The sequence below is a fragment of the Emys orbicularis genome, chromosome 4, assembly GCF_028017835.1.
Source record: "Emys orbicularis isolate rEmyOrb1 chromosome 4, rEmyOrb1.hap1, whole genome shotgun sequence".
NCBI classification, from domain to species: Eukaryota; Metazoa; Chordata; order Testudines; family Emydidae; genus Emys; species Emys orbicularis.
Window position 1 is genome coordinate 59,529,948 of NC_088686.1, and position 23,404 is coordinate 59,553,351.

At 41.1% G+C, this 23,404-nt stretch overlaps 2 protein-coding genes across 2 annotated transcripts in view; one reads left to right on the forward strand and one right to left on the reverse strand.

The window, feature by feature from the left end:
* The window catches only part of RYR3 (ryanodine receptor 3), a 625,867-nt gene extending 607,897 nt beyond the window's left edge, over positions 1 to 17,970 (forward strand). The window contains exons 103-107 of the mRNA XM_065402721.1: positions 8,671 to 8,827; positions 11,208 to 11,272; positions 11,363 to 11,463; positions 16,356 to 16,407; positions 17,875 to 17,970. Coding sequence (XP_065258793.1) covers positions 8,671 to 8,827; positions 11,208 to 11,272; positions 11,363 to 11,463; positions 16,356 to 16,407; positions 17,875 to 17,970 — 471 coding nt within the window. The remainder of the gene's footprint in view (positions 1 to 8,670; positions 8,828 to 11,207; positions 11,273 to 11,362; positions 11,464 to 16,355; positions 16,408 to 17,874) is intronic.
* A 978-nt stretch (positions 17,971 to 18,948) lies between these two features.
* The window catches only part of AVEN (apoptosis and caspase activation inhibitor), a 144,708-nt gene continuing 140,252 nt past the window's right edge, over positions 18,949 to 23,404 (reverse strand). Inside the window, exons 5-6 of the mRNA XM_065403295.1 lie at positions 22,721 to 23,066; positions 18,949 to 19,388 (exon numbers count right to left, since the gene is read on the reverse strand). Of these exons, the coding sequence (XP_065259367.1) occupies positions 19,270 to 19,388; positions 22,721 to 23,066 (465 nt within the window). The 3' untranslated portion in view covers positions 18,949 to 19,269. The remainder of the gene's footprint in view (positions 19,389 to 22,720; positions 23,067 to 23,404) is intronic.

Below are 23,404 nucleotides of genomic sequence, written 5' to 3' on the forward strand. Positions count from 1 at the left end.
ACTTCGAAGGATTTTGAATTATAATTCATACAGTTGATAGACTACAATACGTTTCATCTTCTAACATGAGGAAAAGGGCTGTAGACAAAATGGATCTAAAGAAGAATGCACTGAAAATAGTCATGTTTGTGGAACACTGAGTTGGAAAAAAAAAATGAATGTGCCTAATTGACTCTGATTCCAATCCAATAATTTTATTTTAGTGTGAACTTCCCTAAATACTAAGTTTGAATGTGAATATCATGATGTAGTTCATTATATGCAGAGTATTTTTTTCTTTGTAACATCATTCTCCATGTTTTATTCTTTGTACAACTTGGTCTCAGACTTTATTGAAATACAGAACATAAGTAATATGCAGAGAGCATTGTAACGAAGTGTTTATGCAGAAGACAAAATATATTCTTCAAGTGTGCATCAGTATGGATACCCACATGTAGCCATGTCATGTGCCTCCTCATGGTACCACGTGAGGGCATAGAGAGCAGAGTGGCCTCTGCCCTCCCTCAGTTTCCTCTTACCACCCATGGCAGTGAGACAGAACCTGGACTGTGTCTCATCAGCTCAGTCTTTTGGCTAAGTTTCCAAACTTTGGTGAAGAAATATTCTTCATTCCTAGTTTTATTTCTATATTATCTTTTTAGCTGTATGATTTAAAAAAACAACAAGAAGAGAAGAGAAACAGGAGAATGCCCTGTACAGCAAGGCAAAGTAGCATGGCTGTTAAAATGGCAGACTCTAAGCCTGGAGGATTTAAACCCTGCTCTTTGTGGGATGTCGCTGATAGTCAGACATAGAAGGGTGTCTCTTCTGCCTCGTGGAAGCTCACATCCCCAATAAATGCTCCTTCTATTGCTCCTTCTCCTCCCACACTTGGAAATCAAGGGATGTGAGGCTCAAACTGCCCCTCTTGGAGCAATCCATAAAGGTAGCTTCAGATCCAAGGAAAGAAACAATGTCCCATCCAGAATCAAGGTGGCTCTCTTCTGCAAGTGCTCCAGCAACCAGGCATACCTCTGGTGACAGAGACAAGACGAGACCAAAGAAAGCGCCCAAATCAACACCAGCATCAGGAGTCCCGGCACCAGTGGGTACCTCCTTGGTACTGACCTCTTCAGCATCAGCACTGGGACAGAGAAGCGCAGAACACTCTGCATCCAATATGTAGTGCTGCTGTGAGCACAGCTCCAAGCGGACATTGTGTCCACCCCAGAAGGAGAACTCTTTTCTGGGCAGAGAGCCCTCCCCAAGGAAGCTGGAATGACATCCTGGGGGATATCCTAATAGCACTCATTACCGGGGTTCCCTAAAACACTGGCAGTGGATAGGCCTTGCACAACCAGGACAATATCCATATGAGATACCACCATGGCTGAGATACCCACCATCCTATCTTCCTTCGGTCACCGCCTATCACCTCTCCACAAGGAGAAGGATATATTGGTCTCCATCAGCATTGATAGCGAAGGCCCCCCCTCACTAGAAACAAAAGAGCAGAAGGAAAAACCAACAGAGCAGGCCAGGGAATCACTTCCACTTCCCTCTCCACCCAAGTAATCATCCTCTCCTGAGAAGGCTATATAACCTTGGTGCTGACACCGACTGTGGATGACTTTTGGACCCTCCAAGAACTCTTGTCTAGAATTGTGGATATCTTGGATACCAAAACAACCATAATCCAAGAGAATAGCCATGAACTATTTGACATCTTAAGTTCCATGGCACCCACAAGAATTGACTTACCTATCAACAAGGGCTTGAGGGACCCTGTGAAGGGTCTCTGGCACACCTCAACCGTGTTCACTCCGACCTCAAAGCAGGTAAAGAAGAGGTACCAAGTACCACCCAAGGGTTCAAGCAGTTCTACGCATACGCTACACCAGAGTCACTCACATCAGTCATACAAGACAAAACAGGTTCCATCAAAGGAATGCCAGAGGAAAAGGATCTGAAAAAACTTGACTCTCTTTTCAGCAGGAATGCATGCACTTCAGCCTCTGTGCAGTTCCATATCATACCTAATACATGACAACTGCATGCTTCTTCATGATGATGTGGACCTGCCTTACATTATTAGGCCATATGCCCTGTATCCATATATGACACCATTTGATAGACTTCACCCAAGGCCTCTACACTTTGGCTCAGGTCAGTCTATTCCCCAGTATAGCATCAAGGGAGCAAAACAGTTGTCATTCCCTCTTGCATCCTTGGGGAACTGTCATGGTGGCTACATCCCAACCTCAAGAAAGGAGTAGCATTCAAAACCCTGTTGCCATCTGGAATGCTAGTCATGGACCCTTCTGGAACAGGATGGGGTCCCACTTTGACCATCTACAGATATAAGGGACATGGTCCCCAGAAGCCATGAGGCTACATATAAGTGTTTTAGACTTTCAGGACATCACACTGGCATATATGACATTACTCCTGGTCCTATGGCACATGATAGTACAGTGCTTATGGACAACACAAAGAGGTGCTTGTTCTTCCCCCTGTGTAGACAGGCAATCAAATTGTGGAACTGGTGCCGCACCTTGATAGCCCTGCACCTGCTGGGAACCAGAAACAGCTAGGCAGATTACCTGAGCAGGCAACTTTTGTGCCTGGGGTCCCTACTGCAGTGGAATGAAGAATTGCTATACCTTTTCCACCAATCCCACTACTCCCCAACATGATCACCAAAGCCAGAGAAACTAGTCCAAACATCCTCAGCACCCTACTGGTCAAGACAGGTATGGCTGACAGACTTGCTACACATGTCAGCATAGCCCTTAATCAGGCTCCCAGACCTGTTGTCACAGAACCAGGGACAAATATTACATCCAGCCCCAACTTCTTTACAACAGACAGCCTGGATGTCACCATGGAAAAGGATTACTCTGTACTTGTGCAGGATATCCTGGCACAAACCAGGAAGCAGTCGATGAGGCAGACTTACACCTCCAAGTGGAAGAGATTTTCCATATGGGTGACCCAACATGGCCTCGTGCCTGAGCAAGCCTCAGTACCTTGGATTCTGGATTACATGTTGCAATTGAAACAGTCATAACTCAATCAAAGTGCATCTGGCAGTGATGTCAGGGTACTGCTTTTGATCTTCTCACATCCAGTGGTAATGAAGTTCCTTAAGGGATTGATGCATGCTTACTCACTGGTAATGGAGCACACTCCAACATGGAATCTCAACGTCTTCATCCTGAAGCTGATGGAGCTCCCCTTTGAGCCCCTCACAAGACTGCTTCATTCATAGGGTTACCAGATAGCAACTGTGAAAAAAACGGGAAGGGGATGGGGGGTAATAGGTGCCTATATAAGAAAAAGTCCCAAAAATGGGACTGTCCCTTTAAAAATGGGACATCTGGTCACCCTATTCATTCACCACCTGATCCTTAAAATGTGTTTTACTCATGGCCATCACCTCAGCCAGAAGAGTGAGCAAGCTCACGCCCTCATGGTGGAACCCTTGTATACCTCATTTGCAAGGACAAAGTTATTCTGAAACCTGTAGGAAGTTCATCCTCCAAGTAGTGTTTTGAATTTAACTTAAACCAAATGATCAATTTACTTGTGTTCTTCCCTAAGCCACAGTCCATGCCTGGGGGAAAAGAAACTGCACACTGTACATATCCTGTGCTCTGCATTACTACATCAACAGGACTAAAACTTTCAAACTGTCCCCATGCCTGTTCATGATGATAGCTGGCCACTCTACAGGCTACGCTATTTCATTTCAAAGGCTGTCTAAATGGATAATTCAGTGTATCACACTGTGCTGGCAAATATACCACTCCCGCTGACTATCAAGGCTCATTTGATGAGGCTGAAACAGCATCCCCTTCTTGTTCCCAAAATGTGCCAACAGCCAGAATCTGTAAGGCTGCTATTTGATGCAATCTGCTCATGTTTCTGAAGCACTATGCAATGGACTTGGCTGCTACATTCAATACTAGATTAGGGAAAGCAGTACTCCAATCTCTGACTGACACAACTGGTACGCCTCACCGTCACCATCCTGAAGAGGATATTGTTCACCAGTCCCCTACAGTGGGATCCACTGTGAAACATGCTCGAAGAAGACAGAACAGTTGCTCACTATACAGTAACTGCAAAAATAACAGGAGTACTTGTGGCACCTTAGAGACTAACAAATTTATTAGAGCATAAGCTTTCGTGGGCTACAACCCACTTCTTCGGATGCATATAGAGTGAACCATATATTGAGGAGATATATATACACACACATACAGAGAGCATGAACAGGTGGGAGTTGTCTTACCAACTCTGAGAGGCCAATTAAGTAAGAGGAAAAAAACTTTTGAAGTGATAATCAAGATGGCTCAGTACAGACAGTTTGATAAGAAGCAAGTGTGAAAATACTTACAAGGGGAGATAGATTCAATGTTTGTAATGGCTCAGCCATTCCCAATCCCTATTTAGCCCTGAGTTGATTGTGTCTAGTTTGCATATCAATTCCAGCTCAGCAGTCTCTCGTTGGAGTCTGTTTTTGAAGTTTTTCTGTTTTAAGATAGCCACCCGCAGGTCTGTCAAAGAATGGCCAGACAGGTTAAAGTGTTCTCCCACTGGTTTTTGAGTATTATGATTCCTGATGTCAGATTTGTGTCCATTAATTCTTTTGCGTAGAGACTGTCCGGTTTGGCCAATGTATATGGCAGAGGGGCATTGCTGGCACATGATGGCATATATCACATTGGTAGATGTGCAGGTGAACGAGCCACAGATGGTATGGCTGATGTGATTAGGCCCTATGATGGTGTCACTTGAATAGATATGTGGACAGAGTTGGCATCGGGCTTTGTTACAAGGATAGGTTCCTGGGTCAGTGTTTTTGTTCAGTGATGTGTGGTTGCTGGTGAGTATTTGCTTTAGGTTGGGGGGTTGTCTGTAAGCGAGGACAGGTCTGTCTCCCAAGATCTGTGAGAGTAAAGGATCACCTTTCAGGATAGGTTGTAGATCTCTGATGATGCGCTGGAGAGGTTTTAGTTGGGGGCTGAAGGTGACAGCTAGTGGTGTTCTGTTATTTTCTTTGTTGGCCCTGTCTTGTAGGAGGTGACTTCTGGGTACTCGTCTGGCTCTGTCAATCTGTTTTTTCACTTCAGCAGGTGGGTATTGTAGTTTTAAGAATGCTTGATAGAGATCTTGTAGGTGGGGATTGGAGCAAATGCGGTTATATCTTAGAGCTTGGCTGTAGACAATGGATCGTGTGGTGTGTCCTGGATGGAAGCTGGAGGCTTCAGTGATGTGTGGTTGTCTCTAAGGTGCCACAAGTACTCCTGTTATTTTTGCGGATACAGACTAACACGGCTGCTACTCTGAAACCTGTCATTATGCAAGGCACTGCATTTAGCCGTATGGAGTGGAAATCCATCAACTTCATGAAAAAACTCGTACAGATACAGACAGACATCATCTTCCTTTCCAAATGCAAGCAGATGGACATCATACCGAAAGGACTAAAGGTAAAAAATCCATTACAATCTACATATCACACAGACTATGCTGAGAGACTGTGTCACACACTCTCAAAGAAACTGCGAAACCACCTGATCAGCATCCTATACAACAAACAGGGAAAGATTAAGAATGAGCTCTCAAAACTGGATACTCTCATAAGAAACCAACCTTCCACACAAACTTCCTCATGGATAGACTTTACAAAAACTAGACAAGCCATTTACAAGACAAACTTTGCCTCTCTACAAAGGAAAAAGGACACTAAACTATCTAAACTGCTACATGCCACAAGGAGCCACAACAGTAGTTCCCTTAACCCACCCAGCAATATTGTTAACCTTTCCAGCTATACTCTTAGCCCAGCAGAAGAGTCTGTCCTATCTCGGGGCCTCTCCTTTTGTCCCTCCAGACCCACGAACATGATACAGTTCTGCGGTGACCTAGAATCCTACTTTCGACGTCTCCGACTCAAAGAATATTTCCAACATACCTCTGAACAGCATACTAACCCACAGAATCCCCGCTACCAGCACTACAAACAAAAGGATTCTGCGTGGACTCCTCCGGACGGTCGAAACAACAGACTGGATTTCTACATAGATTGCTTCCGTCAACGTGCAAAGGCTGAAATTGTGGATAAGCAACATCACTTGCCCCATAACCTCAGCCATGCTGAACACAACGCCATCTACAGCCTCAGAAACAACCCTGACATCATTATCAAAAAGGCTGACAAAGGAGGTGCTGTCGTCATCATGAATAAATTGGAATATGACCAAGAGGCTGCTAGACAGCTCTCTAACACCACATTCTACAGGCCATTATCCTCTGATCCCACTGAGGATTACCTAAAGAAACTACACCATCTGCTAAAAAAACTCCCTGACAAAGCACAGGAACAAATCTGTACAGACACATGCCTAGAACCCCGACCAGGGACATTCTATTTGCTACCCAAGATCCATAAACCTGGAAATCCTGGACGCCCCATCATCTCAGGCATTGGCACCCTAACATCAGGCTTGTCTGGTTATGTGGACTCTCTCCTCAGACCCTACGCTACCAGCACTCCTAGCTATCTTTGAGATACTACTGACTTCCTGAGGAAACTAGAATCCATCGGTGATCTTCCAGAAAACACCATCCTGGCCACTATGGACGTAGAAGCCCTCTACACCAATATTCCACACACAGATGGACTACAAGCTATCAGGAACAGTATCCCCGATAATGTCACAGCTAACCTGGTGGCTGAACTCTGTGACTTTGTCCTCACCCACAACTATTTCACATTTGGGGACAATATATACCTTCAAGTCAGCGGCACTGCTATGGGTACCCGCATGGCCCCACAGTATGCCAACATTTTTATGGCTGATTTAGAACAACGCTTCCTTAGCTCTCGTCCCCTAACGCCCCTACTCTACTTGCGCTACATTGATGACATCTTCATCATCTGGACCCATGGAAAAGAAGCCCTTGAGGAATTCCACCATGATTTCAATAATTTCCATCCCACCATCAACCTCAGCCTCGATCAATCCACACAAGCGGTCCATTTCCTGGACACTACTGTGCTAATAAGCGATGGTCACATAAATACCACCCTGTACCGGAAACCTACTGACCGCTACACTTACCTACATGCCTCCAGCTTCCATCCAGGACACACCACACGATCCATTGTCTACAGCCAAGCTCTAAGATATAACCGCATTTGCTCCAATCCCTCAGATAGAGACAAGCACCTACAAGATCTCTATCAAGCATTCTTAAAACTACAATACCCACCTGCTGAAGTGAAAAAACAGATTGACAGAGCCAGACGAGTACCCAGAAGTCACCTCCTACAAGACAGGGCCAACAAAGAAAATAACAGAACACCACTAGCTGTCACCTTCAGCCCCCAACTAAAACCTCTCCAGCGCATCATCAGAGATCTACAACCTATCCTGAAAGGTGATCCTTTACTCTCACAGATCTTGGGAGACAGACCTGTCCTCGCTTACAGACAACCCCCCAACCTAAAGCAAATACTCACCAGCAACCACACATCACTGAACAAAAACACTGACCCAGGAACCTATCCTTGTAACAAAGCCCGATGCCAACTCTGTCCACATATCTATTCAAGTGACACCATCATAGGGCCTAATCACATCAGCCATACCATCTGTGGCTCGTTCACCTGCACATCTACCAATGTGATATATGCCATCATGTGCCAGCAATGCCCCTCTGCCATGTACATTGGCCAAACCGGACAGTCTCTACGCAAAAGAATTAATGGACACAAATCTGACATCAGGAATCATAATACTCAAAAACCAGTGGGAGAACACTTTAACCTGTCTGGCCATTCTTTGACAGACCTGCGGGTGGCTATCTTAAAACAGAAAAACTTCAAAAACAGACTCCAACGAGAGACTGCTGAGCTGGAATTGATATGCAAACTAGACACAATCAACTCAGGGCTAAATAGGGATTGGGAATGGCTGAGCCATTACAAACATTGAATCTATCTCCCCTTGTAAGTATTTTCACACTTGCTTCTTATCAAACTGTCTGTACTGAGCCATCTTGATTATCACTTCAAAAGTTTTTTTCCTCTTACTTAATTGGCCTCTCAGAGTTGGTAAGACAACTCCCACCTGTTCATGCTCTCTGTATGTGTGTGTATATATATCTCCTCAATATATGGTTCACTCTATATGCATCCGAAGAAGTGGGTTGTAGCCCACGAAAGCTTATGCTCTAATAAATTTGTTAGTCTCTAAGGTGCCACAAGTACTCCTGTTATTTTTGCGGATACAGACTAACACGGCTGCTACTCTGAAACCTATACAGTAACTGTTGTTCTTCAAGATGTTGTAGTCTGTGTGGATGCCATAACCTGCCCTCCATCCCCACTTCCAGAGTTCCCAACTAACATGGGCTCAACTTGCCAGGGAACTGAGGGAGGGTCAAGACCATTCTGCCCTTTATGCCCTGGCATTGGAGCACGAGGAAGCACAGTGACCCCCAACGGACACTGCTGTGCAAAAGAGTCTGAGCTCACACATATGAGCACGTACGGCTGTCTACAACATTTCAAAGAACCACAGTTACCGTAGGGTAAATAACCATTCTTTATTCAATGCCAGCTATTTTAAATACTTCTGTTTTTTGACCAGTGTAACTTTCCCTTCTTTCTAGTGTTACCTGTTCCACATGTATGTGGGTGTGAGAGCTGGTGGTGGCATTGGGGATGAAATTGAAGACCCTGCTGGGGACCCTTATGAAATGTATCGAATTGTCTTTGACATCACGTTTTTCTTCTTCGTCATTGTCATCCTACTGGCTATCATTCAAGGTATTTCCACTTACAATAGTAAAAAGCCTTGGAGTCTAGTGAGCCTCTTTACTTCTGCAGTGCATGTCAACCACTCATTGACTAAGCTGGTTTAAGCAGTATTGCTACATTCTCCATAGCAATTCATAAAACAATTCATTCTGGACGTAATAATTGTGTAATTTACCCATAAAATATATACATTGTCCCAAGCACCAGACAAGACACCAGAAATGTGGTTTAACTAGACTGCAACTTTAAGTAACACATCTGGGTACAGTATGGCAGTAATTTATCCAGTGCAGGTCATCCTTGCTTCCATAACCTGTGCTACCTTGGGGGGGCTGCTCTCAAGTCCCTCCCACTTTCACACTGTTAACCTGGTCCCAGAACCATTGCTGGGATCACACTGTCCTCCCTTTTGTACAAGGGTTAGGGGGGTGAGAAAGAAGGGGCTGTCTCCTCACTGTACCAAACATTAGGATCCCAACCCCCTTCCCTGCCTTTTTAGGAGATGCCTTTTCCTAATCTGCTTCTAATTCTGGTTTATCAGGGAACCAGATCTCCTATTGAGCCATTACCTGCACTTGACACTTGCTACTGTGACCTCGTGAATTTTAAAACTTAACCTACCCACCTGATCCCTGCGCTGCTGAAAGGAAGGTGAAAAGGCCCAATGGCCAATCTGACAGGAAAATTCCTTCTGTGCCCAAAATTGGGACTGGCATTATGTCCACAGTAAACACCCCCCACCACCAAAAAAACTGGTAGGGAAGAAGATTTACCTCAGGTAGGGGGAAGAGTTAATAAGCCGTCCGTTGAACTAATAGGCTTACACTGAACCCAAGAAACCCTGCTCCTCAAGCTGACAAGGATGGGGTCGAAAAAGGCGGCCGGGGGGGGGGGGAATCCTTAAAGAAACGAGGGCTTTTCTTTCACCTATTGGCCCAGCAAAGCCTTCCAACTGCACCCCAGGGGAGGTCGAGGGATGTGTGCATTATGTATATCACAGTTCTGGGCTAACACACCCCCTCTCCCTCATGGGCTGCTCAAGAAATGCCCTCTCTGGTCTCAGGCCTCTAGTTGTCACTGCTCTCTGGGCAGAGACCCACCTCCCTCTCCCTTTCACAGAGTCAATCCCAGCAGGTTTGGCTAAGAATCTGGCTTCTGCCCTTGGCTTTCACGCCCGAGGGCTATCACTAGTGTATGCTGGCTTGTTACGAGATGCTACTATACGAATAGCTGCAGTTTGAAATTATTAGGGGTAATGGCATACTCACCCTCCATGCACTATGGATGCTGGTCTGGTATCCTAGGTATACCGACTTCGCTATGGGGGAGATGTGACTGGTATGACACACACAGACCTACCTTGAGACTATTGTAGTTAATATTATGAATGCTTTCTGTATGTTTGAGCCAGTCCTTGAAAGCATGAAACCTTCAAAATGCTGAGATGGGCGAGACACTATGGTCCCATAGAATACTCATAGACCTTTACGTTTTAAATGCATTTGTGTGTTCCTGGCTCATTGAGTGGATTCCCTGTGGAATCTGGAATTACTAGGGGTGAGGAATGCAAAATCCAAAGATCGGTTGTGCAGAAGCCCAGCCTTTGAAAGTTTACTCAAGGAAGAAAGAGGCAGCAACTGGTTTTACCTGTTTCAGGAGGCCTAGAGATTTTTTTTGAGTATAAAGGCTGAGTTTGAACTGACTGATGGAGGAGTCCTTGGGCTACAAATTGCCCCGAGCTGACACTCAAGAGAGGCAAACTCTTAGAGTAGGGTTTGAAAGACTTTGGTACCTATCCATCAGGGATTCTCATGAGGACTGATTTGGGGGCCAGAGCGGGCGTGCTGGTAAGCTTAAATATGTCTTTAGGTCCCTCTGTTGTTTTCTCTGTAAGACTTTTATCCTAAAATAAATCTTCTCTGCTTTAAAAGAGCTGTTTGATTACTTGTAACCGCTGGCCTATACTGTTCATAGCTTTGAGAGAAAGCAAAGCACAGGTGCTGGACTTTTATGTCAGCCCTACTGGTGCATTGCAGGGAGCTGGAAGCCCAAACCCCTGGTCAGGAGAGGAGACAAAGTCCCTGCCCAGAGATAAGTGAGGGCATTCCTTGAGCAGATTACCACAAAACTGTGACAATATAAAGGTTTACATTTCAATTATGAATTCCGACAGCAAGTGCAATTCAAATAATGTTAGATCCTGTGCTATCTGCACAACTTGGATTGTTCTACCTACAGGCACCACCATGCCAAGCCAACTGGAGTCTATGCTATCTGGTGTGCTGTCCTTTTGAGGAAGCCTAAAACAACTACTTCTCCCCAACTCCATAGCTTGTAAAATTAATACTGGTAGGTTTGACACATTACATCTTTCCATTTAAAACAACAGGTCTGATTATTGATGCCTTTGGTGAATTAAGAGATCAGCAAGAACAAGTGAGAGAAGATATGGAGGTAGAGCAACCATATTACATTCTGTACTGCTTCATATTATATCTAGATTAATGTGTTAAGAATGTGCTAAAATCTTAATTTTCTTTCTAGACCAAATGTTTCATTTGTGGAATTGGTAATGACTATTTTGACACAACCCCACATGGTTTTGAAATGCATACTTTACAAGAGCACAACTTGGCAAACTATCTGTGAGTATATTTTTGTTACTGTTTATTCCCAATGTCATGTTAGTTGAAGATCACCCTATGGAGGCTTTCAGTTCAAGAATAGTATGCTTGAAATGTATGTATCTGAACAGTCCTGCTGTTGTGGCCCACACAATTTAAGAACATCTCAGAGAAGAAAGAACAAACATTTGATGCTGTCTGGCACTTCCCCTCCCCCCTTAAAACAAAACAAAACAGTGGGACCCACTTTAAAATAACTCTTCTCACTGAGTATTAGTAAAGGTAGAGGCACGAAAACAAGAATGGAGCTACTGTTCAGCCAAGGAGGAGTCCACACCACTATGATTTTTGGCCCGTTAAGTTAGGCAGTGCTGGTTCCATTCTGAAGCAGATGAATAAGATACAGCACCAAAAGGGAGATCTTTTAATTTAGTGTTATAAAATGTCATATAGAAGCAACAGTAGCTATTTATTGGAAAGGAATCTATAAGAAATAGATTAACTATCGGTCCAATCCTGTAGTTCTGCACTGAAATTGCCTTTGCTGATTCTTAAGTGGAGTAGCCTAAATAGCCTCACAAATAACTGCAATTTCCAAAATAGTTTAGCCAATGCATGCAGTTTAAGCTACTAGGGCCCAAATGTCCAAAGAGAGGCTTATAAGTGACTACCTACATTAGCAAATGCTCACAGAGAAGAGAAGGTAGGAAGGAAAAAAATGTGCCAAGAGCAAGAGAGGAACTGAATGGCATGAGATGGCAGTCCTTGGTTCTGGCGTTGACATGTGGCACCCGATTGTAGAGTGTACATGCCCCCAAGAGCCTAAAGTGCATTGGAATATTCTGGGTAGTCACATGGCAGCAGACTGTGTGTATTAGGAGAACTTGCCTTAAGAATAAATAACCTTATTTCCTTGGTTGGACAAACTCCCGCTGACTTCAGTAGTTTTACCAATGTACAAATTGCAGATGTGGACCCTCTTGCTTGCATAAATCACTGGATTTGACATAAGCATTGCTTAATGTTTTCTGGTTTATAGTCAACTAAGTTTTTCAATTTCCTTAACAGTATAAAGAGGCTAATGAATCTCCCTTCATACAAATAAACAAGGACCTGTTTGTATTCTGGTTTTATGCAGATAGTAAGGCCTGGTCTGCATTAAAAATTAGGTCGAACCAGCTATGTCGCTCATAGGTGTGAAAAATCCACACCTCTCAGCAGTGTAGTTAAGCTGATCTAACCCACGGTGTAAACAGCACTAGGTTGATGTAAGAATTCTTCCATTTACCTAGCTACCACCTCTCAGTGAGGTTATGCTTACACTGCAGTGCTACAGCTATGCCACTGTAGCATTTCAAGTATAGACAAGACCTAAATCTCAATAAGAATATGGACCATATACCACCTTCCCAACCACCCAAAAAACAACAGATTTTACAGGCCCAGAGAAAATAGAGCAAAGCAGATCTTGAAATCAACTCATCTAATTAGTGTTTTGGTGGTGGGGGTTGGTTTTTTTGTCGCTTGTGGTCAGAGTAAAGAAACATCAGCAACTCTTAAGGTGGGAGAACATGGCTTTGACACAGTTCTCACACAGAACAGAATTGCTAAATTACTGGATAATTGTCTTCTATTTAATTTCCCTGCCATTGGAGGTGCTATGGTAGATCCCAGGGTATTTTTCTGCCCACTTGCAGAGGGAGCTGTATATCACCTCTTTTCTATGTCCATTAGCATAGAGATTAGATGCAACTTTTGCACTATTTCTTTGTATCATTATAAATATAAAATGTCAAGAAATCTGTTTGCCTCTAAAATATTTTCTCAAGGAGTACAACAATGATTATATTAATACACACATTGTAACTGATTCATGACCAAGTTTAAATCTTACTCTGGCCATATTTACAATATGCCTGGGAGTCTCATGTACATGGCCAATATATTTGTTCACAGTATAAAAGTAAAGCATGAAGTGCCTGCTTTGGAACAGCACAAGGCTACAGTAGAAAGATGAAGGGAAGTTATCTGGGAAGTACCTGATTTATAAACTTTGGGTGTTGTATTTTCACAAGTGATTTTGAAATAATGTACAAAAAGAACAAAAACACCACCATGTGATTTGACACAGTCAAGCTGTGTTGGCTAGCTGTGATAAGGCATAGTCCCAGAGAACTGTTTGAGACCAATTCATAGTTAAAGCTTTCAGAATATAAAGCCAAATCATTTTGAAGAGAGAAAGGCTTATGATCAGCTTTCAGATATTCTTGATGTAGAGAGGGGCTAAACTGCAGGGTTAGGTATAGCTTGATAGGGATATGATAGCTAGTGTAAAATCTTGTCCAGGACTGCATCAGAAATACCAGACCTTTCAAATGGTATTTTCATTAACATTAAACTTGTTGGTGTTACCCGGGGTTCTTTCAACCCAAAGCTCTTGGTAACTTTACTCTGTGCGAGGAGGTGTCAGGAAATAAATCAGGGGAGACATGGCCGTCCGACCGATAGATGGCTGGCACAAACAGGACAACACAAGAGTGCTTTCACTTAAAGCTAAACTTTACTAGTCTCAGGCACTTACACACATCCGCAACAAGATTAGTAAAACACCCCCAACCCTTGATAATTACCAATGCTGAGCGTGGCTCTCGAGTGACACAGCGGCAGGCTTCCGGTGGCCAAATCTTCCGTCTGCCGGTGGGGACCGCAAGATGTATCCAGAGGGAGAGTCCAAAAGAGTCCCCAAACGAGTCCAACTATCTCAAGCTTTTTCCCCTTATTTATACACTAGAGAATGACATGTCCCTTAAAGAAACCTTGTTAAGTAAGCAGTTTCAAGCAAGAGGTTCCGTCTAATTATTGATTAACCAGGTGTGGGTTTTTCCAGAGTCTGCAGCTCTGAGACCCCAATAGACATTCCTGCTCTTTTAAAATGCATGCATCAGCAACTTCAACACAATTCTTATCAGGAAGGACGCGGGGTCAAGTTGCCCCTTCCGTGGCACCCCAAAACCCCCTCCCCCTCCTGCCTTGGTCAAGCTGAGTTTGCTGAATGGCCAATTTACAGCTTGCTGACTAGGTTGCTTTTTAACAATAAGCCATAGTGGTTTTAGGCACTTTACTGGTTTGCCAAAGTCTCCCCGTACAGTTGGCAGTACTCCAAAGCCACCTATTTCTGAAAATGATTGGGTTTCAAATCATAACACCAGAGTTAGAATAGACATTAACATAAGTCAGAGTGATAGTACAATATCCTTCTAATAATCCATAGAGTTTAAAATGCACAAGTGAGTCTTAATTGTTGTTCCAAGATGTTTGAAGCCATCAGTTCTCTGGTTGGTGCTATAATAAATAAGTAACTAGCCTAAAGGTAAGGTTCTTGTGAAGACACTGTTTATCTCTTGGTGAAGCAGATACTTTAGGGGAGGTACTGTCATGAGTTGAAAAAAGAAACGCTATTCCCATGCTGTTATTATTAGTTATTAATTACGCTAGAGTCATTATGGGGATGCTTGTATTCTTTCTTACTATGGCTTGACTTTTTATTAAGTCTGATGATCTTTCTGTATCAGGAGGGTATTTCCATTCGTTTAAACAAGGTTAGAGAAAACAAGGCTGGGATTTTCAGTGGGAGTAGGGTGTCTAAGCCTAACTTCCCTAGGCTGCTTTTAAACTCCCAGCCCAAAAGGGCCAGGATATCCCTGTGAGGGTATGCTGGGTGATGTCTAGGGAAAAATTATGCAGATCTTGAGTTACTCCTCTCCCCCACTCCCCCATGTGTATGAGCCTTAGAGGCCACTCTAGCCCATACTCTGCATTAATTCCTTTCACGGTTACCCTCAGTACCTAGCAAGTTACTCAAGCTAGACACAGAATTTCCTCAATAGTGCTTGATTGTATGCTAAGATACAAATTATAAAACCAATGTTATTATAGGGCTTGTCTTCAGTGCAGTGTTAGTTCCAGTCACCTACACTCAAGTTAACTCCTTTTGAGTTAGCTTAGTTCAAGTGAGAGCAGTCACACTGCAAAATACTCAAACTGTATAGAGTGACTTGATTAGCAACACTAAGTAGCTGAGTCACTACTGCATTACTAGTTTGAGTGTAAGCAGCCCTCAAGCTTCAACAGACAGCCTGCTCATGGGCCAGGTAGCTCAAGTTTAAAGTACCACTTAAATCAAGCTAGATATTTTTACGTGTGCACAGAAGTTCCGGTAGGTGCAAGTGCTGTGAAGAAAAGCCCAAAGTAAATTCAAGCCAAACAAGGAAATTCATAAATTACAAGGCCAGAAGAAACCATTGTGATCTAGTCTGACCTCCTGTATAACACAGACCACAGAAATTCCCAGAGCATAACAGCCAATCTTGATTTAACAATTATCAGTGATGGACAGTCCTCCATGACCTTTAGTAAATTGTTCCAATGGTTAACTACTCTCACTGTGACACATTTACACCTCATTTCCAGTCTGATTTTGTCTAGCTTCAACTCCCACCCACTGGAGTATGTTGTACCTTTCTTTGCTAGACTGAAGAACCCATTATTAAATACATCTTTCCCATATAGATACTTATAGACTGTAATCAAATCACCCCTTAACTTTCTCTTTGCTAATAATAAATTGGGATAAAGTAGGTTACTTTTGATACTGATAACTGGGATTTCACATCCAGTGTCTGTACTAACACTATCATAGGAACTAAAAACTGCAGAGGGGAGGGAACTCAGAGGACAGAATCTGATCCTGAAAGAACTTTATAACATGTTCACAACTAACTTCAACACTATTTTGTTACCTAGTGTGGAGTTTCCCTTACACCTCATCTCTGTTTGTCAGGAAATATAACTATAGAGATAAAATAGCATGTTAGATTTTGCACATTAACAAATATTTCTTGTGCTTGTTTCAGCTTCTTTCTAATGTATCTCATTAATAAGGATGAAACTGAGCACACTGGTCAGGTGAGTATGAAGGAGAATTTTCAGAGCAAGCTAAAATGAAGCATGAAAATATGAATTTATCTTCAAAGTCTGTGTATGAAACTTCAACCTTGACTTTACCACACTACTAAGCTATCCCTTCCCAAAACACCAAACTACTAGTATTGGGAGGCTGCCATCAGGAGGGGATGCGGAGTTAAGGTTGTGGTCTGTGGTAAGGTGGGGGGCTGGCAGAGCGGAGAGTACATACTATTAAATATACTTTTTGTATCTGTGTTTTTGTGTCATATGCAAGTAGCAACCCTGTTTCACAATGTGGTGTTTGTATATTAATTTAATTTGTAAAAATAAGCCATTACAAAACCTTAGACCCATAGAATTTTTTCCGTTTTTTAAAAAATGCATTGTTCCAAGAATCTGAAATTGGTTCTAGTTATTTTCAAATGTGCAACTGATTCATGTTTAATTGTCCAAGCTGGGAGAAAATACAAAGAAGAAACAAAGACCATCAGATTTTTAAAATTTGTATAATTGAAGATACTAATATGAGGATATTTATTCAAAAAAAGTTTGACAGGTTCAAAATTAATGGGACACAGTTATTTTAACGTTCTCTTTAAGGATTTTTTTTAAGTTTAAACAAATATAAGTACAATTTAAAACAAAACTTTTAATTAGGAAGACTTAATCTGCAGTACAATAGCTGATTTTCAGTACTAAAAAGTAGTTGCAAAATGCATATTTTATATTGGATGTGTCCAAGATTTTCTAAAAGAATATTTATGTACATTTAAAATTATGAAGTTTCAGAACAAAGAAAAGTCCACTGGTAGCTAAACTGATTTAAAATTGATATAGTTATACTACACATTTAAATTGGATTTTGTAACTTACCCTATGAGCTAAAAACAGTTTGTTCATGTATGGGGTTTGCACTGGAATTACGAAATTGATTTAATGACATTGGTGTAACTTTTCATAGACCATAACTGAGGGCTTGTCTACACTACCGCTTAAGTCGATGTAAATTATGTTGCACAGGGGTAAGCCAAGTTACATTGCCTGAAAGCAGTGTCCACAGATTCTGCCTCCCGTTGAGGTGGAGAAATTCCCGGAGGCATAGCGCGTCTTCATCAGACATGTTACAGCGGAGAAGCTGCATAGGTGCAGCTGGGCCAATGTAGCGCAGTAGTGTAGACTAGCCCTAAGAGACACCTCTCCTCCTATAACAATACAGTACCCAGTTTCTTTTATTATGCCCTGAAAATTTACTTCTGGGTATTTACGTACAGAAAGCTGCACAGTTAAACTTTATAAACTTATTGTTGAAACCTGCGCTAAAGGTTGTATAATGTTCTCTTATGTGCCATCAGCGGTAATGTGTGTACATGGGAAGGACAGTACTAAGTATGGTTATTTTGTGTAAAGCAATAACTGAAAATAAATATATGTTAAAACTAAAACATCTTTTTTCTCTTACTGTTTCAGGAATCATTTGTATGGAAAATGTACCAAGAAAGATGCTGGGATTTCTTCCCAGCTGGAGATTGCTTCCGTAAACAATATGAAGATCAACTTGGATAAACTTATCCTGAAAGAAGCTAATATGTTAATGAAATGTAAAACCCAGTAAAAATTAAAAACTTGCCTTTTATAGTGTAATTCAAAGGTCACATTTGTTTACCATCTCTTTACTGTGAACTTGTTTAAAACCATCCACTTAGGATTTTTGTGCCTAGCAGATAAGACACAGGCCTTATAGTCTGGATTTCAATTTTCTTTTTGAAAAAAAAAAAAAAGGAAATCTATACCTTGAAGACTTAGTTACCTTAAACTTTCCAATTCAAACATAGACTGAAATTGTAACTGTTTTTGACAGAATGTTTGGTGGTATAGTTGAAAGGGCTAAAAGATACATCATTTCTTAAATGCACAATATCTGAATCTTAAGCACTTGAATGTCAGGTGACTATGACTCACATTGTGAAATTAAACATTTTAACTGCAATCTAATTTTTCCCATGGTATTTGCTAGTGAATGTATCAAGATACAGCTTGAAAAGCTTTAAGCAGTCAAAGAAAAATTTTCAAACACTTTATCGACCTTGAAATATCGATTAAGTGCCTTAAAACCTCTGTAGACATAGCTATGCAAGGTTTTTATTTATGTTAGTGTTTTAGATTGACAGTTCTATTAATTAGTTGTGTTGCTTTTCCGTCTTACTGTATGAAATTGCACTTGAAGAGTATTCATATACTTCTTTCAATAACAGCTGGTAAGATGCTGCTGTTAAAAGGCCAAAATAAAATAATGCTTTATGGTCATCTGTAAGTAGTGAAGCTGCTACCTTTATGCATTTTTCTTCAAATAAAATTAAATGCCCACTGCAATAACCAAATAAATAATAATTGAGTTGTCTTTGCCTTATTTTTTGCTGATTACATAATAGAAAGCCGATACAACACCGGATGCACAGTTAAACACACAACTATATTTACTAACACTATTTTATTTTTTGGAACTATAGATAGCAAGTACAAGTCAAAACAATGCTCTAGCAGTGTGTATTATTTTGCAGCTTACATCATAAGCACAGGTTTTTGAAAAAATCCAAATTTCATTACAAGATCCTTCTTAATGAACTCAACTGTAACTTTAGACCTTTTTGTTTAAAGAACTCTTGGATAATAACAGTCATTTAGAATTTATCCAAATGTGTTATTTCAAATACTGGCTGAAATACAAGTAGGCAGCCTGCAGTCTATTAAATCATTCAGATAAAGCAGCTAGTTCAGTGAATTCTTGTAGACTGATATTTTGTACTTAACTTCTGCCATGTTCATTTATTTTTCAATTACTTGCATGACAATGAAATGTGGGCTTTAGGATATCATACTGTCCAACCAATCTTCAAGCTCTTCCTCAGTAATGTTTTTAGCTGTAGTTTTCTGCTCTTCAGATGCTGAACTCGTTTCTTCAGTCACATCCAACTCTAGTGGAACTAAGAAAATAAATACAGGAAACAGTTCAAGGTAGAAGTTTATCTTTGCACTATGGAAACTTTTGAGATATTACAAAGTTAGCATTTTGCTTTTCAGTGCCTGATTGAATAAAAAGAGAGGATGACACTTAGATAGAGTGTATGTCAGCTAACTGGGAGAAATCACAAAAAAAGCAGGTGAGTAAAGCAACCAGTCATTAGGTGGCTGCCATCTGACTAATTTGCTGGATTATTTTAGGGCCACTGTAAAAGAAGAGCTTATAGTTTCTAACAGAGCTAGGCTTCCAGTCTACAAGATTCCTAACTGATCCTGATTCCACCCCCCTACTGAGACCGATCTTGTCTCCTGTCCAATGCAGACTTTCTCTTATGTGGGAGATCAGCAGGAGGTAATGGCAGCAGAGCTCTTTTTGTGATTATTAGAGGGGTATCTTAGTGACAACACATTTATGTTTGCATTGTGTTTCTCACTTAATGCAAATCTCCTAAGAAAACATGAAATATCACAGAAATCATTCTCAGATGTGCTATTTCAAGGTCTTTTTTTACACTCTGTAGTAACAGCTCTAGGTTTCTTGCTCTGTTCATGGTGGCAGCTTCTCAAATGTACAACTTTAACCTCAGAATTTTTAACAATATACAGTTTAACAAACAGTAAAATCACGAGTGTGAGAGAAGCTGTAAAGTACAAGTTCAGTTTCACATCTTTTGGGTTTTTTGGTGGAAAGCATGAAAATTAACATTAAACATCTCTTTATTGAACTCTTTCCTATTTGAGAAATGTTGCAGGCTCAGAAAAATCCTGCCAGCTACATCCTTTTCTAAAGCATTCAGGGACCATGCAGACTTCAGTATGTACAGGAAAGCTGCAATTAATATATAACTAAATCAACACTTAACTTTTAAGTGTAGACCAAGTCTTAGACAAGCTTTATCTTAACTTGTATATGTCGGTCAGCAGTGTGGAAAAAACCAAACCCACAGCCCCGACAGACATAGTTATGCTGACAAAACCCCAGCATCGATGCAGCTATGTCAATGGAAGAGTGCTTCTGTCATTCAGGGTGGTAGTATTTCCACACAGGGGGCTATGCCAGCATAGGCTCCATAGTGCAGATGTTGCCTCAGGCACCGCCATTCCTCACAGGGACCAACAGAATAAAATATACTGGAGTTTCCTAGACAGGAATTTGAATACATAAGCCCAATAGATATTAGGATAATTTTCAAAATATGAAAACCTTTCCACGATCTATCCTGAGTCAAGATATGCAGGTACAGCACTTTTGGTGAAGATGGAGGAATGATGAAAATTGGGTTTATAAGAGGCAGCTAGCTTCAGTCTTTACCTAGAGAGGTTCATCTCCCTAATTATATTTCTTTGTAAATGATTTGTAAAAATAATGGAATCATAGTAATATGACACCTCGCTACTGCTGAGAATTTGGAAGAGATGGCCAGTTGTTTTGGCGTGGATTAGCAAGTTTCTACTGTACTTCGCCTTAGTGAAATTTAATGAGGATACTTATACCCACTCTTGAGTCCTAACGCTTTGGAAATGTATTACTCTTAGGAATCAGACATAACAGCAGTCAAGAATATATTTTTCTAAAAAAAAAATGTAGAAGAAAGAAAAGTTTAAAAAATATTTTAAAACCTGTAATCAGAAACAAATCCCTTTGTTTTTCCTCCAGACTTATTAAAAGGTTATATTTCTGTAGAGTAACTGAGTAATAGCCCTGCCCTCAAAAGCGTATTGAAATCTTTCATTGATAGAAAACTCTCTAGCAATGAGCCGTCACGTGTTTAAACTTTGCCAACTAAGAAACCTAAGGTTCCGCTTTGCAGAAGAGCTCTATTGATCTCTTAAAATGTTCAAAATGAGCATGCTGACTACAGTAGAGTTCTTCACTGATGTTACTCATTGTCCTTGAAAATGAAAATTCCATTAAACTCTTCAGTGTAACATCACTTTCTGTATTATAGGGTGGAAACGTTTCATCAATTATGTATACCAGTTTTCTGCCTAATGATTCTTCTATAAAACATAATGTGTTTTGGCAGGTACATCACTGTGTGGTCTGCTAGATCCAAGAGCAGCATAGTAACTACTGCTGAGTATCTTGCTGTTGACAGGACATTTTTTCAATTCTAGCTCAGAGAAGCAAAAGTATCCTGCAAGTAATAGGATCTTGTTCCGCCACGTTATTAGCTCTACCTTTGCAACTGATGTTGTTACTCCATTTCTAAGGTTATTAACTCATCAAGAATGGAGGTCCTTAGGGCCTAGGGAGGTTGCTGAGGGGGTGCTACAGCACTGAGGAGGGAGGCATCTGTGTTCACTGTCAGGCACAATTAGGTCAGGATTTCTGCATGCAAGTCCTGACTGGCTCCTTTTCCTTCATGCTGGGAACTAAACCCCTCCCCAACTCACAGAGAGCTGCATCTTTTGGATGCTAGGTCCTGCCCTTTCATTCATTAAGGGGACATAGCATCTACAACAGAGCTGGGGGAGGGGGGTAGAAGAAAGCTGGCACAAAGCCAAGAAGTAAGTCTATGCTCAGAGGCCACAATTCTGCTTGGGGAAGAGAGAGAGGTACACTTTGAAGAAAAGAAGGCTGAAAGCAGTCAAAGTGGTCCATTGCCTACAGTCCTAAAGGATTATCCACACTATGGGGTTTTTTTAAAGCAGCCTGAAAAAATTAAAGATGAACTGAATAAAAAGACAGGTGGTTATGAGATCACCAGTTGCTACTGGCAAAACATACAATTCAGTCCATCACATTTCATCCTATTTAAAAATGGTGTCTATTCCATATAGACCTATTCTTGGAAATCAAAAAATATGCATATTGTAGTGAGTACATTTTCTAAATAATGTGTTTAGAATGAGCCAAGTTACGAGCCAGAATATGATCTAGTACTGAAAGGCCTAATACTCGAAAGCACCATATTCCACTATGGTATAAGAAGTCAAAAAGTTGGGGCAGAGGAATGTACTTCTTATACTATATATAAAAGACTCATATAAAGTTCAGTTTTCATTTCTATCAGTAAGGTTTAGATCATGATTTTCAACCACAAGCAACTGCAGTAAGTTTTGGAATGTCAAAGTACTAAACAAGAGAGGTGCCTCTCTAAAGGTCACCTCACAGAGAGAATGAGAATGAACAGATGTGTTAGTGCGCAACTCCAAATCAATGACATACACCATCAGGGATCTAGGGATGATTAGAGAAGCATTGCTGATTTACTAATCAGGAGTTTAACTAAAAGCATCACTACAAAAAGAACAATAGAAACTAAACAGGGGTTAAAAATAAAAATCTCACCATTTTTCATTTTCAAATCGCTCTCAGCTGTCGTGTTGTAGGTTTCTGACAGAAAGTTGTTTTCTACATGAACAGGAGCATCTAAATTTAGCAGTAAATCTAATTCTTCATCCAAATTATCTGCCTCTTGCTGTGACACAGAACAGCCTCTCGGAAAGGATTCTGAAGAATTTGTTTCAGGTCCATCTTTACTTAAAGGCATCAAATGGACAACGGAATCACTAACAGGATCACAGATTGATGCTATTCCACTTTGACCCAAAGGTTGTTGTAACTGAGTCACTCTCCTCTTGCTGTCTTCAATACTTTTAGATTTTATCTGAGGGAGTTCTGTGGGTGTTGATGCCTAAGAGTACAAGAAAAAACTTGGGTCTTCATTATGGTGAACTCAATTGTTACAGTTGAAATTTTAAAAAGACAGCACAATAACTCATGACTGCCACATACAAATCACTTAATTAAATTCAATGGAACAGATTTTAAAACTGCAAGGAAAGTAAATTAGTACCAAAATAAATTTGAAAATATTTGTGCAATAATATCTATATGTAAAGGTAACTGTGCAATATTTTTTTTAATTAACTATGAGGCTAAACTCTGAATACACCAAACAGCAGCTAGTAACAGGGGCGTTCAGTACATACAGGGAGGGAAGTAATGCCCGTAGTTACACTCATTCAGTCC